Below are 18,739 nucleotides of genomic sequence, written 5' to 3'. Positions count from 1 at the left end.
AATATCGAATTAGATTCTTCCAATTAAATTCTCTCCATCTCAGTGACTGTGTAGTAGTTTGGTGTGCTTTCCACAAATCATGCCATGTCCCTTCTGGAATCTCCCCACCCAGCTCTCTTTCCCACTTGGCTTTAACATATAATGTTGACTCTATTTTAGATTCCATTAAGCAGCCATATAAAACAGATACTGCTTTTGGGATAGGATGACTATATGCCTTAACCAATAGTTTTATGATAGGATGAATTTTATCCTCATTTGTTTTGATATTTTTTATATAATAATCCCTTAATTGCAGGTATCTAAATAAATCCTGATTAGTTAGATTATGTTCATTTTTTAGTTCCTGAAAGCTTTTCATTACACCCTTTTTTAAAGTTGTGCATATGGCTGTAATTCCCTTTTCTGCCCAATGTTTAAATGTCTCATCAAATTTTCTTGGTGCAAATTTGTCGTCAAATGCAACCCATTTTAATAGACTGATTTCTTTACCTATTTTTAATTGTTTCACTGTGGAGTACCATATATCTAAAGTACAGGATATCACTGGGTTAAAGTTATGTTCCCCTCTTATGAAAGTAGGGGGTTCAGTTTCCCCTAGATTTGTTTGAATTGGGTTTTTGTGTATAGAAATTTCAATATCTTTCCATCGAGCTACATATCCTTCATCACACCAGCAAATTAGGTTACGTAGTTGCGCGGCATGAAAATACTCTTTTAAATTTGGGAGTGCCATTCCCCCTTTGTCTTTAGGTAATTGAAGGGTGGTATAGCGTATTCTGGGACGTTTACCTCCCCACACAAATCTTGATATACATTTATCCCATTTATGAAACTGGTCTTTTGATATATGTACTGGTAAAGATAAAAACACATACAGTAAACGTGGCAAGATGTTCATTTTTACCACGTTAATCCTATCGATTAATCCCATTGGGTAAGTGATCCATCTGTCAATATCTTCCCTTATGTTTTTGTCAATGTGTTCATAGTTGCTTCTATATAGTTTGGAAAGGTCTTTAGTTATGTTTATGCCCAAATATTTGATTGATTTGGCAGCCCAATTTATCTGCCATTCCTTTAGTTCTTGGTTTGGTGAACAGTTGAACATGAGGACTTGAGTTTTAAGTATATTTACTTTATAACCTGAATACAAACCAAAAATTTCTAGGGTTTGTGTAAGCTGCTTAAATGAATTAAGTGGGTTTTTTAAATAAATTATTATATCGTCAGCAAACAGCCCTATTACATGTTTTTGTTTATTTATATCTATGCCATTTATTGAGGGGTCTTGTCTCACCATCTGGGCCAATGGCTCAATGTATAAGGCAAACAGTGTTGGACTAAGACAACAGCCCTGTCTAGTTCCTCTCTCCAGAATAAATCTTCCTGACAGAGAGCCATTGACTTTTACCCTAGCTGTGGGCTTGCTATAGATAGACCTGATGCATTGAATTGACTTAGTATTGAATCCAAATTTTTCCAGAGTAAAATATAAAAATTCCAAATTGACTCTGTCGAATGCTTTTTCTGCATCTAAGCTAATCAAAGCAGCTGGTATAGTGTCTTTGTGTATTTTATGTATAATATGTAATGTTCTTCTGATACTATCTTGCGTTTGTCTATCCCTAACAAACCCACATTGATCCTCGTCTATCAGGTCTGGTATAAAACTTTGGAGTCTATTTGATATAATTGAAGTGTACATTTTGTAATCAACATTCAACACTGATATCGGTCTATAATTTTGGCAATAGTTCTTGTCTTTTAGGGGTTTGGGGAGAACTGAAATGATTGCTTCAGTCCAGGAGGGTGGAATCCTGTCCTCACCCATAACCCAATTGAAAGTCCTGTGAAGTAGTGGTGTTAGTTCTTCACTAAACTTTTTGTACCACTCGGAAGTGAAACCATCGCTACCAGGTGCCTTATTTGATTTTAATTTGCCAATTGCTTCCCGGATTTCGTTGATTGTTATCTTTGCTGTTATCTGTTCATTTTGTTTTGAGCCTATTGAAGGTAGGTCCAGGGAGTCAAGGAAAGTTTTAATATCTTCCTGATTCGAAGCTGGTGACTCAGAATAGAGTTCTTTGTAATATTCTCTAAAAATATTTTCAATTTCTTTTGGTTTATATTTGGGTTTGTTTGTTTTTGGGTCATATATTTTATTGACTGTGGTTTCTGCTTGTTGTTTCCGTAAGCGTCTCGCCAACAATTTTATTGCTTTGGGACCTGATTCATAATAGTTCTGTTTTAAATATCTTGCTTTTGTTTCTACTTCATGCTGGAGTAGATTGTTAATTTCTTTCCTCACCTCATTCATTCGTTTGTTAACTTTTGGGTCAACTTTTCTGTTTCCCTTGTGTTTCTGTTCCAAATCTCTCAATTCCTCTATATAATTTTTATATTGTTTTATTCTTTCTCTTTTGAGATTACTAGTAATTGCAATCAGTTTTCCCCTTATCACCGCTTTTAAAGCATCCCACAGTATAGCTGGATCTGTTTCCCCGTTATCGTTTTCCTTCAAATAAGTCCGTATGTCTGCCCTGATTTGCTCAACCACTGATTTATTGTTTAATATCCCCACATTCAACCTCCATACTGTATCTTTCTGTCTACAGTTCAAGTGTATCTTCAAATATATGGCACTATGGTCGGACACATCTGCCACACCAATCCAACAATCTTGTATCATGTCTCTATTTTCTGTCTGCATAAAAAAATAATCAATCCTGGAGTAAACAGAATGTGACTCTGAGTAATGACTGAAATCCCTCCGTAGTGGATGTAGATCTCTCCATACGTCGAAAAACCCCATCTCCCCCCATGTATTCCTGACCAGTTTTATAATAGATTTTTTATTTCTCTTAAGACTAGTTGTGTCCATATCATGGTCCATTAACACATTAAGGTCTCCCCCACATATACATATGCCCTCAGCCTCTAGTGCAATGGTGTCAAATAGAGACTTAAAATAATCTTTATTACTCCCAGGAGGGGCATATATATTTACCAATGTTATTATTATTTGGTCTATTTTCCCTTTTACAATAATATAGGTTCCTTCTTTGTCTTTTATTTCCTTTATGCACTCAAATTTAATTACGTTAGACATGAGTATTGCTACTCCTCTTTTCCGAGCATTAGTATATGAGCTGTAAAAGGTATTCTTGTAACCAAATTTCTTTAATTTCTCATGTTCTGCTTTAGTGAGATGAGTTTCCTGTAGAAAGTTTATTTGCGTCTTTTCTTTTTTAAGCTTGGTCATTATTTTAGCTCTTTTGACTGGGTTTCCTAGGCCATTGACATTCAAAGAGAGAATCTTAATAACTTCTTTGGTGTCCATAAATCACTTTTGTTGTGTTAACCTTATGAAGATTCATCAACAGGCTTTCAGTTAAACATACATGAACTTTCAATATTTTCAATAACTGTTTGTAACTTATTTGAACTGTGAACAAAAAACGTGACCTCCATAAAGAGATGTCAACAACCCTCCTCTTCTGCTGACTCTCTTTTTGGTTTGAGGGGGATGACCTTGCATAAAGCAAGGGCCCCCATCCAGTAATGAGATTTAACCCAGGTAGGGTCAATATACCCATACCAGTCCTTGCAGCTGCGCTTCAGTCTCCCCTACGCCAACAGTCTATTTAACTAAAACCCGCCACACCAACGAAAACTATACCCTCAGCTAAGTGGTATATTCCTCATGTCCATCTTTACTCAGCCTGTATGTACTCATCCTGTGTTGTTTCCCCTCAGTTGAAAAACTTCCAGCTGTCTTCGCACGCGTTTGCTGGTCTCTGCGGTGCGTCCACTCCCGGTTTGTTTCCATGTCGCGGTACCAGTCGACTGGAGCCTCTCAACGAGCGTCGCTCCTCCGCTGCTGGTCCCCGTGTTGTCCACGTCGTGTCCTCTTGCCCGCAGGTCGTTGGCTGCCTCTGCTGCACTGCCATAAGTTTTCACCCCGCTGGCCCAGTGGATACGCATCTTGTCGATTGAGTGTAGTTTGAGTGCTTGCATCTACTCATTTGCTACACTGACATAAACCATAGCTTACCTCTAATTAGCCTTGACAAGACTGGTGTTTGAGTCATTGGGTCCAGACTTGACTGAAGACAGGTGGGACAGAGTCTCATACAGACATGTTACAATGTTAAGGAAACTGGAACTTTGGGCAGGTGTTGTCATCATTCCTGCTTGAAAATTCACCAGCAGTCTTCAATCAGGTGTTTACTGTGGACTGGCATGAATCTCACTGCAACCAGACAAAGAAAGACAACAAAGAAAACATTGTTAATGATAATAATGATAATTATTATTATATAGCACTTACACTGTTGCAAAGTGCTTCCCGCAACAACAACAACAAAAAACAAAACATTAATTAAAGAAGTTGGAACAGAAAAAAAATTAAATGGTGAATGAAGAGTAGGTTTAAAAAATCTCATAAAAAGGCCATCCTATAAATATGATTTCAGGAGGCGCTTAAAACGGTTAACAGATTTAGCAGATCTAATAGATTGAGAGAGACTGAGGGAGAAACTGTGGAGAGTGACTACAGCTGAAAACACACAATCCTTTGGATTTGACATCGAATCAGTGATTTTGATTTTTTTAAGGATAGTTCCGAGGATTTACCCTTAAGGAACTCCAGATAACAGGGTAGTAGACATATATGGGAGACATAATTATTGATGTGGCCATGTAAGTATTTGACAGGTATGAAGAAACAAAAACATTTAATGGCAGCACCAGTTCAGAAGCCAATCTATTTAAATGTACTCACTGAAGCTGAGTGCTGATAACGATGACGACGAATCAGAGTACTGGCCATACCGCATTCCTGCAAAGTTGATTGCCTTACATTATCCAGCTGCACCGTGCTGTGGAGAAGGTGAAATTATTTGTTAAAAAAAATGTATGTCTAAGGTGTTAAAGGGATCATTCTCACTTGTTATGTTATCTTTGAATTCGCCTAGATCAAGTGTCAATAAATGTTTCCTTCGTAATACATCCAAGTCTCCTTGTATCATCTTTCATTAAGAGTAAACCAGTTTCTCCATTATCAAAGTCTTAACCGACTTGCTACAGAAGTTACAGCTAAACATTTTTCTAGCATTAGCAACGTTAGCTGTAACGTTAGCGACTTCTCAGAGCCCTTAAGTGACTCTTTTATTCGGCAAAAAGCAGATAGTGACATGTCCAGCAACCTTTAAGATATAGCTACCTGAACTCCTCTGCTTGAAAGTCAACAAATAAGAGCTAACGTGGCTCTGCGGCTAGCTAACGTTAATCAGACAGTCTCAATGAGCTGTGAATGTGCTTACCTGAAGAAGAGACTCTGCTCCTGTGGGCGCGAAGAAATGGCGGTGACCTGAAATTTCAAGCTTCCGTTAACTCGCGGTCCTCTCTCTCTCTCTCTCTCTCTCTCTCTCTCTTTCTGTCTTGTCTGTCTGTATCTATCTATCTATCTATCTATCTATCTAGCTATCTAGCTGTGTGTCTGTGTGTCTGTCTCTCTGTCACAACAACAAACACTGCTCCTGTGGGCGCGAAGCAATGGCGGTGAACTGAAATTCAAAATTTCTAGCTTCCGTTAACTCAGCGGTCATCTCTCTCTCTCTCTCTCTCTCTCTCTCTCTCTCTTTCTCTCTCTCTCTCTGTCTTTCTCTGTGTCTCTCTCCTCTATTCAATAAAGCTTTATTGACACGAACAACTACAAACACAACAACGTTTTCATTGTCATGTTTTACATATAATAAAAAAAGGACATGTACAAGAATAAAATAAAAATAGAAATCGTGTTTTCACTATACAAAAGAAAGATATAAAATAAAATATACTATTTTTTTATGGAAGCCCATTTCCGCCAATTGACAAAAATTATGAGATACTTTGACTTAGCTATCTCATAATTTTGACTTAGTATCTCATAATTTTTTTTCATCAAGTGGCGGAAATGGACTTCCATATTATTCAAAAAGGATGTGTTCACAATGCTGCAATAAAACTCTATATGATAAACTCTAACGATTGTTGTAGGCCTATGTTTTCCTGTGGGACAATAAAGTTAATCTTATCTTAATTCACTGTGTTTTGACAATAATACAACATTTATAGTTTTCTATTGCATTTAGTGCTTTGTGTCGGCCCGAACAATGCCCCTTAACTGTGATATAATAAGCACATACCACGGCCTGTCATGATGTATTGCTTAAATATACCATACTTTTTAACATTCTACTTTCTATACAAATGATGGTATGATTTAATGGTTGTGTACCGTAAATTTAAACGTAAACATCAGCAAAATCTGTAATTCAGACAGAATGATACCGTCAATTTTAGGGTAATTACACGCTTGTGACATTATGGTATTTTACCGTGAATTTAGCAAACTTTTTATAACATTCACAGTAAATTCCATATTTTCTACTTAGTAAGGCCGTAAAATTTAAGTTATTTACTGTTTCTTGATTTACGGTAATTCTTTGTGTAAATACATTTCTTTAATGTATTTACTACAGTGATATACAATTTTTTATTTTACGGTATTTTACTGTTGCTATTGACAGTTTTTTACCGTAATTTCTACAGACATTTTTTACAGTGTAAGTTCACCTATTATCGTGTTTCTTTTAGTTTTCTGTTTCTGTTTGGTTAGCTTTATGCAACATGCTACTTTTGATTTTGGTACCCGTGCAAACACGTTCAAGCAACGACACAGCCTGAGTGAGCAGTGAGGCCCTAATCTATTTTTTTTTTTTCCCAGGAAATTCAGGAAACTAAAAACTCAAACTATGACAAACACGATCTGTGGATAATCCCAGCAACATCATTCCCTCAGCTCACAACAGCTTCCATGTCTTTATCGGTAGGATATTTTAGACAGGAAAAAAACCATAAACAGGTGAAGGCCAGCATTTTGTTTGATGCATCAGAGCCATCATTGATCATTATCAAGGAGAAAACTTAACATAGAAAGATAGAGATAGCAGGAGCAGCGCCACAGCAGCAACGTGGTACAGCATGTATGGACACAAACACACGAAAAAACAAAAAAAGAAACAAAGAACGATAAGCTGTTCATTTGAATGGCTCTGTGAAAAGCACAAAACCATGAGATCTGGCTCACTTCACAGATCTGTCATTTCCACCACAAATGACATCATGGTGTGTTACATTTTTTTTTTGGCCAACCCTCTGCATCGGCAACTCCACTGCATCAACAGACTGGTCCCATTCAGATTGATTAAGAGTGCAATGCAGTGCTAAGGCTGCTTTAAACGCAGCTGTAGCGGGTCTCGGCATCCAAGCTGAGGACCGGAGATGAATGAGCCTGAGAACTACCCGGAGCTTTAATTTTCATTCCAAAATTGATTCGCAAAACAAAATTGATCCTTGATTCAGGAACATGTCTGTGGGGCTTGATCCCATGAAGCCCTTCCGGTGACTTGAATGCCAACAATTTCTCCCAGGACGGATCTATGTAGCCTCACAGAGGTCATGTGAGACAAGACAGAGGCCTGTCATAACGGCCTTGTTGACAGCTTATGGAAATGTGGACTTCAGCCAGCTTAAGCTTGATAAAAAAATAACATCATTGCTTCTGGTTCTAATACCGAGGTATTCCTCCATGGACCCCCTGGGAGTCACTGACCTCAGGTTGGATCATACGCTCATATAACCTCCTCTGTGCTCCAGTGCTCAGTAACTCACACACAAGGTTCTCTACAGCGTGCAGAATATAAAAGCGTATCGGCCACAGGGGAAAACAGATAATAAAACACGGTCTATATGCCACTACAGCACACAGACCATCATGCATCACTGCTTTTCTCTTTGTGTTGTGGTAATGCGATCGCACTTGCGGTCGCAGGGGTGTGACACACTGGCCTTACAGTGCGCTGGAGCCAGCAGTGATGAGGTAGATCAGTTACCCTGCCTGTGGACATATGGAGCAGGTGTGAGAACAACACAAGCTATGACTCACCTTGAATTATTTACCTCCCTAATTGTGCGCCAGGCTGTGTTTATGTGTGTGTGTGTGTCTTAATGTGTGTGGGTTAAGTGTCTTTGCATGCAAGAGTGCCTGTTTGTGTATACCGTGCATGCATTAATGGTTGTGGTGTTCTCAATCAGTGGAGTGAGGGGATGAAAAAGTTTCGTAATTGCGTCTGGTTTAAAAATAGTGACAACGTTTACGATCGTCTTTCTTTTTTTTCTTGCTGGTTTTCTCTCAAATTCCCTGATGTGATACTGAAATTCACCATTGCTGTGCTCAAAGCTGAAAATAACTTCAGATATGTATTAACTCGCCTCAGTACTTGATGTTTGGGGTTTTCCAGTACGCATTGATGAGAGTCAAGAGTCACAATGTAGCCTGGTTCCAGACTGCTGAAGTTCTTCGGTTATTAAAAGAGGTCTAGTGTTTCGCTTTCACAAAATGAAAAATCAACACGGCCGGGCAGAGACTGGGGACAGCGTCTTATCGTGTCAGAACAAGAAAATAGTAAAAGAAAAATTTAACACGTTGCCATGCTAGCATTTAAATTACAGCTGAGGTTGATATGAATGCCATTTGTCTTGCAGCTCATAAACCAAAGTGTTGAATACATTTTAACGTTGGCCTGATGACAGATGAAAAGTTTGAGGATACCTACTCTGACTAGACTAGAGACTTCCGCCAGCTAAGTGGCTAACTTCCAGTTTAGCCCTCCACTAACTTGAAAAGGAATAATCCAATTCTGGGTAACATCCATGTCTGTACAAAATGTCTTGCCAGCCCAGTTATCAGATACTATTTATTATTTACTATTTGTTATTTCACAGGGGTAAGTAATAATTTGACCTGCTGTTGGGCTATATAAAAGACGGAGATATCGCCAGTCGGCCTATCAGGCCACTTCTGTTGCAAACTTTTTGACTCTCTGTGAATTGTCGTGTGTGACTGTGAAATTCTCGTCCTGATTCTGTTTTCCTCTTCCACACGACGGCACCAGAAAGATCGTGATGACAGTTAAGAGCTGCCTTGATGTAGAACCGACTCAACATCTGTCTGCACACCTGTCACCAGCCTTTATCTCTGAGCCATCTTCACAAGTGAACCACATCCATACATGGCAGACAAGATAAGGTCACACAGATAAAATGTAAAGATGGTGGTACGCACACATGCATCACCGCCCACAGAGACAAGTAAACTAGGTTTTAATGACTGCGTGGGCGACATAATGTGTCCTCAGTCTGGACACATCAAGCAGTCGTCTAGATGAACACAGCTGTAACTATGAGATTGGATTTGTTGCGGACGCAGGAGACGGACAGACTTCCTGGCTGTAGCTTCTAAGGTTTTTTCAGATCTCGACGCATCAAGAAAAAAACTGCAAGAAAAACGATGATGAAAAACCGCAAGAAAACGGCAAAGAAGATGAGGTGGAGGGGTCGGGGGAAATAACCTAATTAGCCAGCTTCCACTGTTGCCTCTGCACAAATGAGTTCTTACAAGTAATTAGAGTGCTGTGCAGGGTACTTGGAGCAGGTTTTAATATCAGCGTATTGCTCAAGAGCACTTAATGTTAGAACTGTAAATGGCTCATAATTGAAATACACCCTCCTCCACTCAGGATATGTCAGTAAAGAAATACAAACCAATGGCAGCAAAATGTATCTGAATGACAAATATTCTCATCAACAAACTTGACAAGCCAGTATTGTATAACACAGACACACACACACACACACACACACACACACACACACACCCACACATACACACACACACACACACACACACACTGACAATCTGATAATTACAGCTTCAGACACAATCAAGATGCGACCGTCGACTAAAGCATTGTGTGTTTTTCATGTCCTGATTGTTTGGAGAGTGTAAAGTGACAAATGTGCCCATTACTGAGGATGTAGTGGTGTTTCATTACCTCCAGCTCTGTGGTTTGGAGCCTGTTACACACACAACTGGGTCGATTTAGAACAAGCTATCAGGGAGCGCAGGCTTATCCTCCGTCAGCTGAGAACCACGTGCTGTGTGACAGTCTCTCTTTGCTCTGTAATGCTGTTTGTTGTGGTAAATGTGGTTTCGGGACACGCTGGCAGCGGTGGTATACTTTACCTGTTGGAAAAGACTTTGCTGTAATTGTATACTTGGATCTCCAGCATCTCGTTTCCATCCAGTCTGCTTGCAATGGGCCATCGAAATGTCTGAAAAAAGACAGAATATGATGTTTTTTTGTATTCCTGCTGACAAACCAACCAACAAACCAATAAACAAATGGACACGGGTGAAAACATCACCTCATTGGTGAGGTCAACTAACCAGTTGAGGCAGCGGTAGACCAGAACCTCCCTGCTCCCATAGATACATTTACAGTTTTTACTAATGAAGAGGTCTAATTCATAACCACTGTTTCTGGTTAGAGAAACATGAGCCAGAAAAAAAGCTTCATTGCCCTTTCCATATTGTTGTCAGACACTTAAAATTACAATCTGAGCTGGTAAGTGGGAAAAAACAAGCAGTTTTAGAGGACGTACCAAAAGACTACACTGCACCATTGTAGCCTGTTTTGTGACTGCTGGCTGGGTTGATCAGCTGGACCAATTCTAAAACCTTTTGAGCATATTAGTCAATATGACAACAAAATATATATAAAATGATACATAAAACACCAGAATTAGCCTTTAAGTCCCCAAAAAGATTTGGTGTCATGTCAGCAGCGTTCAATGTTGCTTAGAAGTGTCATTGAGTTTATAATAATCCTCACCAGATTTACCTAGGAATAAAACATCACAATGTTCTATTTATCACCATTCACTCTAAAGCACCAACTCAGAATATTGATATACTACTTTTTCTATCTGGTAAGACGGGAAAAGGCAGCAGCCGAGCAAAACTATATGGTAATGAAAGCTCGAAAATATCTTGAATAACCTTGAGAAAAAGCCCACGTTGGCCTCTTTCTCATTTTCATTTTCTTCTTCATTTTTACTTCAACTAGCTCCCTTTACAGTTTTCGTGTTGTTTCAGCAGGAAAGGGAAGAAATAATCACGTCTCTGTTCTAAATCATTTTCACCACAAATCTGCGCAGTGATGTCTTCATTAATTGGCTTTGTCAGGCTGCTCAGACACTCAGTATGGTACTTTCACTGTTTTTCTCCACACCAGTAAGCAGACAGTATAAGGGCCTGTCATGTATGAATTAGAGCAACTTTAACAACTGTCTGTTCATTAGCAGAGATTTAATTTGTCAGCAGTTCAGTCAAATAGGGACATGAGTCGTTATCACTCCGCTTATCTCATCAAGTACATGTCTATGTGGCATTTCTGCTATGGCTACTATGTCAACAATGATAGTCGCCTTAATTTGCAACATATCAGATCGCAGTAATTTATAAATAGTGCTTTATAAAACAAAACACACAACTTATAACTAATAGAAAAAGCAGTAAAAACAGTAGACAATATGGTGACAGAGAGACATAACATGACAGCCTGAATCGTCAAACAGGTGGTTTCAAAGTCTCCTCTTTTAAAGAGCCTTGACAGCTCATGGTAGTCATGGTAACTGTCCAGAATCAAGTCATCACAAGTCAGTCACGAGTTTGCAGCCCTAATAGCATTTTCCCCACAGTCCACCGCTGTAATAGAGATGTCTGTAAAACTGTCGACAGGACACTCGGAGCTGCGAACAAGGTTACATTTCTGATCAATGAAGGTTTCGTATTTGTAAAACTTTCCTCGAGCTGAGAAAAGCAATCTAAAACCCTGCAAAGTCATCATTATGTAAAGTGTTTGTAGCAAGTGTGGTCAGCAGGGAAACTCTAGTGTGCATATTTAATGGGAAGCATTACAAGGAAGTAAACGCGGAGGACAATAAAACCTTTTCAGGCCTATGCGCTAGGCGAGCAATTCATATTGGTTTGCGTAGGTTAGCCATCTTTGCAGCTGGTATCTAGCTCAGCTATACAAATCTATGGTCAGTGGACAGAGCTAACTGGCTAGCTGCCCTCACTAGGTTCAGCTCTAGCTAATCCTTCTTCTGCTTTAAGTGTTTTTTAATATGTTTAGTCACCGTAGCTCTTGATGGCATAACATACTTGTCATTGTCACCAACTAATTAAACCCTATATTGCCTTGGACCTGTGTGCATCTTACTTCGCCCCCAGGCTAGCAATGATGTGTTCTTTGGCTGCGAGGCATTCTCAGAGATGGCAGCTAGGTGCTTGTTCTTAATGTGGTACAGCAAAGTGCTAGAACAAGGACATTCTTTGTCTATTTCATAAAATGGAGTGCGGAGAAGCAATTGAGGAAGGAAGCTGCTCTTTAGTGTGGTGGTACGGCAGTGGAGACTTCTGTATCCCTATCCAGACGGCAGCGTGAACAACACAACTAAATCAGATCAAATCAATTTTATTTGCATAACCCAAAATCACAATCACATTGCCTCAGTGGGCTTAACAAGCTGTACAGTGAGCAACATCCTTAGACACGCGATTAATATGAGGACAAACTTGCTATAATGGAAAAAAAAAACTTTAACAGGAACAGACACAGAGGAGGGATTCCGGACATATATTCAATGGATGTTGCATGTACATAACAGAGCAATACAATCACAGTCTACAAATTTATTTGACGGATTATCTGACACAAAAACTACTCAGTTAAATAACTACGTTAACTGAAGAGTAGAGTCAAATAATTTACATTTGACTTTGTTGTCTTAATTTTCTACTGGACATGATCCCATACCAAGGTTCATTCAGCACACTTCATTTTTTTTAACTTCAGACTGCTGACAAAGGTTTTACCGTAAACAAGCATGAACAACCAACTTCCCCACCCTAAACTTCTAATTTAAGCTTAACTTGACAAGGAAATATATTCAGGGCTCCCTTCGGGTCCTGCAGGCTGTACGGACAGAATTATTCATTCACCATGAATCAGTTTAATTAAGATGGAGCCTTGGACTGGCCTTTGAAAATCATTTATTTGCGGACAATTGTGAACTAGCGAGGAGGTAATATTTATGAGACGTTATGATTGATTTGGAGAAGGGTGTAAGCAGTTCCTATTCACAAGAGGATGCATATTTGTTACGTCTGACAGAGCACTGTGATGTATTACTCAGCCCTCAAGTGTTGATTAATTGTAACACGGCTCCAAAATTAAGTTAGGGACCCAAAAAATAAATAAAATAGTTGGAAAATAAGAATTCATATGCTGATTCCCACTCAGTAAATCACCTCTGAGCCCTCTCCTCTGTACTATGGCACCTTGGGAAAGAGGTTGAAAGAGGGCAGGGGGTCACACAGGTGATTTAAAACTCATTCGCCCCCTGCGGATGTTGGCCTCTCGTTCAGGAAAGCACCGCAGGATGACAGACAAAGCGATCCATCAGGATTGTCCCATTAACGAATCCTGGGGTTCCCAACCTGCTTCGGATGGATCTGCCTTAGAGGATCGTGTGTGTGTGTGTGTGCGCACTTCATTTACCATCACTCTGTGCTCGCTACCTTAAGGCCCTGCAGTCTGACTTCAGCCAGGCACGACCGGCACTGCTGTTTTCTTTCTTAGCTGCACTTCTCTTTTTTTTCAAATGTATTTCTTTCTTTGTTTTTATTGGTTCAAAAACAAAACAAAAAATAATCATGGCTTTACGAACACACCAATGATAGAAACAGATGCATGGATGTGAAAGTGAAGTGAATAAGGGACTAATTAAAAGTAATTATCTAAGTTAAAAGTTTGTAATTAAGGTAGAGGCACTGATTTCACAGGCTGCTGGGTTACCACACATTCCCAATATCTGGTAATTACAGTTTTTTTCTCTAGATCTATTGAAGTCTCTCTGGTCATAATATCCTATGAAAATAATTCCAGTGTGCTCACAGCAAACATAACATAAGTTTTTCGTGCAGCGAGATTACATACAAAAGTCCATATAAAGCATAACTCCCAGATCCCAGTGTGCCAGAGCAGATCGCCGCCGCTCTAGACAACATTTCCCCCAAGTTTATTTCATGAACATGAGGAGAGGACTGGGGAAAAAGAAGGGACTTGAGTGCTGAGTTCAGTCAGAGGCTGAAATAAACACAAACGCATACACGCTTCATAATGGGACTCAAGAAGAGAGACTCAGAACAATCCATCTTTCAACTCTTTCAACTACAGTTGATTGATGAGTCTGATTTCAATCCCGGGTCGTCACACGCTGACGCTTCGGGTCGGTGATGCAAGGCATAATCAGTCTCCATGAATTGTTTTTAAACTCAATAAACATCGATAATATTCGACTGGCATTCCCTGCCCCTGGGTGGGGATGTGTCTAAATGTGTATGTAATGTACATATCTGTTGTATATTTGTGTTAGAGGGGTTGGCAAGTGGGGCCCAAACATCAATGAAATGCATCCAGTTGATGGCTATCTTTTCTTATCTTACTTGTTCTCGGTCAGCTGCGTTTCACTGTTATCATTAAGCCTGCATAGAGCGCTGGTCATTAGCTGAGATTACAGCTAATATGGCTGCATTGCATCTCATCTACAGCAAAATCTCCTCCAGTGCGCTTCAACAGCCAAAACAGAGAGGAAGAGAAAGGCCCCAGCATGGTGTTATTGGTGCACGGATGACAGTGCGCATGGCTAACGGAGGAAATGATGTCTAATACACACATACCAGAGCATGACACACGCCGGAGCTCAAATTATACATACACACCACTGCAAACGTGATTATGTTTTCTTACTCCAACACCAGGGACGGGGGGCAGCCACTCTTAATTTCCCCAGAGAGAAAACCAGTCCTAATCTGTGCCTGCACGAACACATGGTGCAGGTACACATCCCTCCAGACACAAATACAGATGTGCTTAATTTATGCTTCCACTCCATTACGTGTCTTAACTTTTGCATGCCTTCATTCCCTGCCGCAAGGTCCAAGCCCACTTATCTGTAGAGTAACACACATACAGAAATCCACAATGGGAAGGAGTAAGCTGTTTATGTTGACTATAGTGCTAACAGTGGTTTAAATAGCCACACAGTGCAGACCAACAAAACCAGAGCAGAGAATTCCATCAAGCTGAGAAAGTGTGAAGGTTTATTGTGCCTCAGCTGCGCACAAGTTTTGAAAAAGTTGAATGGGATTTGGCTCACAAACATCAGACGATACACTCGCAATGTTGACAACTGCATTTTGAAAAAAGGTGCTATTTTTCTTCAGAAGAAAAAGCAATTTCAGATAGTGCCACGCACCACTAAGCTGCAAAGTATTCACATTTGTCAACCAAAGCGGTTCTCCGATACATTTATATTCCTTATTTTCAAAAAAAAGAGGCCAAGTTTAACAAAGTTCAAGCTCATACTTTGTTATTCAGCAGAAAGTTTCTCTATTCCCACATTTCTTTTACTTGCCTCTACTCATTATTTTACTGAGTAGTTAAAACAGACAAGAATAAATACCATGATTATGTGATTTAGCCAAACGTCTCTGCTGTATCAGGCTGCTGAATGGCTCCAGGCACACAGATTTATGGAAAGTCATTATGTTTGATTCAGCGTGGCCGCGGTCGCAACAATAAAACATTAATGGGATGACTATATCACCTGTCAGGTAACAACTGTGGCATTAACAAATACACTCGTCGACAGGCTGTTAGGCTGCTGGTAGATAACTTTTTTGGGGGGGGTTGAGAGAACGAAGTGACAGAGTGAAGATAAACTAAACGACCGATAGGATGCTGGCCCATTTTTTTGAGTGTGGTTGGACCTTCGGGCTACAGATGAAAGTAAATAAAGCTGATGGAGCATGTTATATCAAAATGACACAAATCTCCCAGAGTCAATACTTTCTGAAGCGGAGCGGCAAAGCACAAAGTCTTGGGAGATGCTACATGAATTATATGCTTTAATATAAAAACAGTGTGTTCTATCAGAGAGCTGATAAATCCACAGGGACGAGAAACAACACTCTTAAGATCATCACTCACACGTTCTCTTCTCACACAGAAACCTTTTGACTCGCTACTTACTCACAAACCCTTCGGTGCAACAGCAAGTATAAATCGGTAGAGGTGCCTCTCTTTGTTTTTTTTAAACAGGGATATTTTTCACAAGCCACAACAAGGGTTACCTCACCAATGTAGTATTGAGTTTCATTGAGGAGCCACTCGGGTCCCATAAGGTGATATTTTTCTTTCATGTGTGCAGAAGTTATTATGTGCACAAGATAATAACTTGTATCTGCGACCTTTGTTTCATCTCTCTCCGTATTTTCTGTCCTCCCTTTGGAAAATAAAAGCATCAAATATCTAAAGGTACTTTTAAACACTGTTCATAGTTTCCATTGTTCTTAGGAGATCCATTTTTATACTAAAATCATTAATCAATACACCTGCTTTACAATTGGACAACCATGTACATACACCTCATTATAATATTACAACAATCAATACATGATCATCACTTTATCAGTCTAATTCATCAATTATTGGGTTTATTCTAATAATATAAAATGATAAGTTTGGCTATTACAGCACCGGCGCTGGGGCCAAGCTCCAAGACGCTGGATCCTATGCTTCCTGCAATGCAATTCAATAGTGTCCTCTGTTCAAAAGAAAAGCTAAACACACTCACTGTGTGTGAAAAAAACAAAGCTCCCAAACCACACAAGAGACCCCAGTGATGTCTCAGACTTTACAAAGCTCTTTCACAGCCACAGAAGAAATCATCAGGCTGACTGTTACTCCATTTGACTGTTAAACTGAAGCACTAAATTTCACATTCAATGCACTGGAATCAAGCAGATATGATGCCCATCGGAGTTTGGTGCTTACAAATACACCCACACGGGTGATTTTTTATTGTGGACCTCTTCAGGACTGTGTGGGCGTGTGGTTGATTTACATGTCCCTCACTAAATTGTTTGCTTTTTGGTACCTCTAACAGTGCAGTCAGACTGAAATTTGCTTTTCATTCACTTCAGTGTAGAGCAGATTTGCCTCTGGTCTGGAATTGACCAGTCTTTGACCTGTGAAGCTCTCCGGTGTCCGGCCAGTATGAGAGAGGGATCGATCTCTCGTTCGGTGGACATTGATCCTTTCCTATCCTTGTTTTATAACTGTATGGCAGAACAATACATGCAGCAGAGAAGGGAAGATCTAAGTGCAAGGACAGTAACAGAGGTTAATAACTACAACTTTCCATCCATTCACCCATTTTCTTCCACTTATCTGGGGTTGCTTCGGGTCGGCAGCCAGCTAAACAGGATATTCAGACCTCCCTCTCCCCACGAACCCTTTCCAGCTCCTCCTGCAGGATTCTGAGGCATTCCCAGGCCAGGTGAGATATTCCACCCCTCATGTAAGTTCTGGGTCTCCTCCCAGTTGGACCTTACAGTGGAAACTCCTCATGGCCGCTTGCAACTACAACTTTGCTAGTTTACAACCCTACTTGTGTTATTTCCTGCTATATCCTGCTCTCGGCTACACCATGCGAGTACATTTCACCGGGTGAATTTTGATCTGCCTGCCGCTTGAGGATAGAACACATTGCTCTTCTGTCATTCTAATTTTAGCAAAAGCTTCACCCAACCTCAATTTAATACCAGCGAGGGACCTTTAAATTCAAAAGTAAACCTAACAGGAGGAGGCGATCTCACTGTTTTGTCTCTTCTCTTCAGCCAAATTTGAAGATTCGAAAGCTGTCAAGCAGTCGCTGTGCCTCAAACACTGGCTGACGCAAAACTGCTGCAATGCGCCTACTCTTTCATTCTGTCTGACTCGCTGTTAAAAAAAAAAAATGTATCACAGATTGTTTGGTTAAAGAGACATGTGCTAGTAAACTCAAAAGCCATCATTACTGCACTGATTTAAAAAAAAGAAAAAAAAGAAAAAAGGGAAGTCAACACTGGTCTTATTTTAGATCCTCCTCTCTATTTTTTTTTTTTAAGCCTGCCTGAAGAAAACACATTTCTATCCCCAGACCCTCTGCCTCTGACGCTCTGCACTGTACCGTCGGATACACTAATTGGCGGAGTGTGGCCGCTCATTAAAAATGACAGGTATGATCTCACCAACCGGAAGCCTCGAGGCCTTAGTGGAATATCAGATGGGCTAAACGGTCAACTGAAGAGCAGCTATTAGTGCTGTGATCCCAGGCTGTAGCATTGTGGTGAGCAGATGGATGACCGGGCTGCCCTCAGTTTCCCCCCACCGCTCGCCGCCCTTTTGATGTCTCATGACTGTTGCCATGGACACGGAAGATGAAAACACCTCTATGATTAATTATGAAGAGTGTGTTCTGTCTTTCATACTCGCTAACTACAAGGGCCGGGGTGTTATATCTACAGTAAGAGCATTCCTGATGCAGCATGCGGTCTTTTGTGTTGAGTTTAAAGGCTTGTTGTGATCACGGCGATGCGGTTCTCTGCGTTTGGACTCAGGAGGCTTAGATGTGTTCTTAAAAGGATAAAAGAGATAAGGGTAGGCCGCTGAAAGAGGCAGCATACAGCAGCTTCTCATTACAGCAGGATTCCCCAGCCAGCTCTGTATGCTTTATAATATTTAGGATTGTGAATAAAGGGTTTCTTTACGCTCCCTGGATTTGCTGACATTGACGGTACGCAAGATTATACCTTTGCAACAGTGAATTATTTAACGCTGGAACATCACTCACACACACAAAGTAAACCTGACATTTTATTCTCATTTTCCTGCTTCTC

General features: G+C 40.1%; 1 protein-coding gene across 13 annotated transcripts in view; it reads right to left on the bottom strand.

Annotated features, from left to right (window-relative positions):
- Window positions 1-18,739, bottom strand: part of otofa (otoferlin a) — a 105,610-nt gene that overhangs the window by 67,928 nt on the left and 18,943 nt on the right. For all 13 annotated transcript variants that reach the window (XM_030404790.1, XM_030404792.1, XM_030404801.1 and 10 more), the window contains one exon: window positions 10,133-10,221. In XM_030404790.1, coding sequence (XP_030260650.1) covers window positions 10,133-10,221 — 89 coding nt within the window. The remainder of the gene's footprint in view (window positions 1-10,132; window positions 10,222-18,739) is intronic.

The sequence above is a fragment of the Sparus aurata genome, chromosome 22, assembly GCF_900880675.1.
Source record: "Sparus aurata chromosome 22, fSpaAur1.1, whole genome shotgun sequence".
Taxonomy (NCBI): domain Eukaryota; kingdom Metazoa; phylum Chordata; class Actinopteri; order Spariformes; family Sparidae; genus Sparus; species Sparus aurata.
Note: the sequence above shows the minus strand (reverse complement) of the source record. Positions and strands in the feature narration are given on the sequence as shown.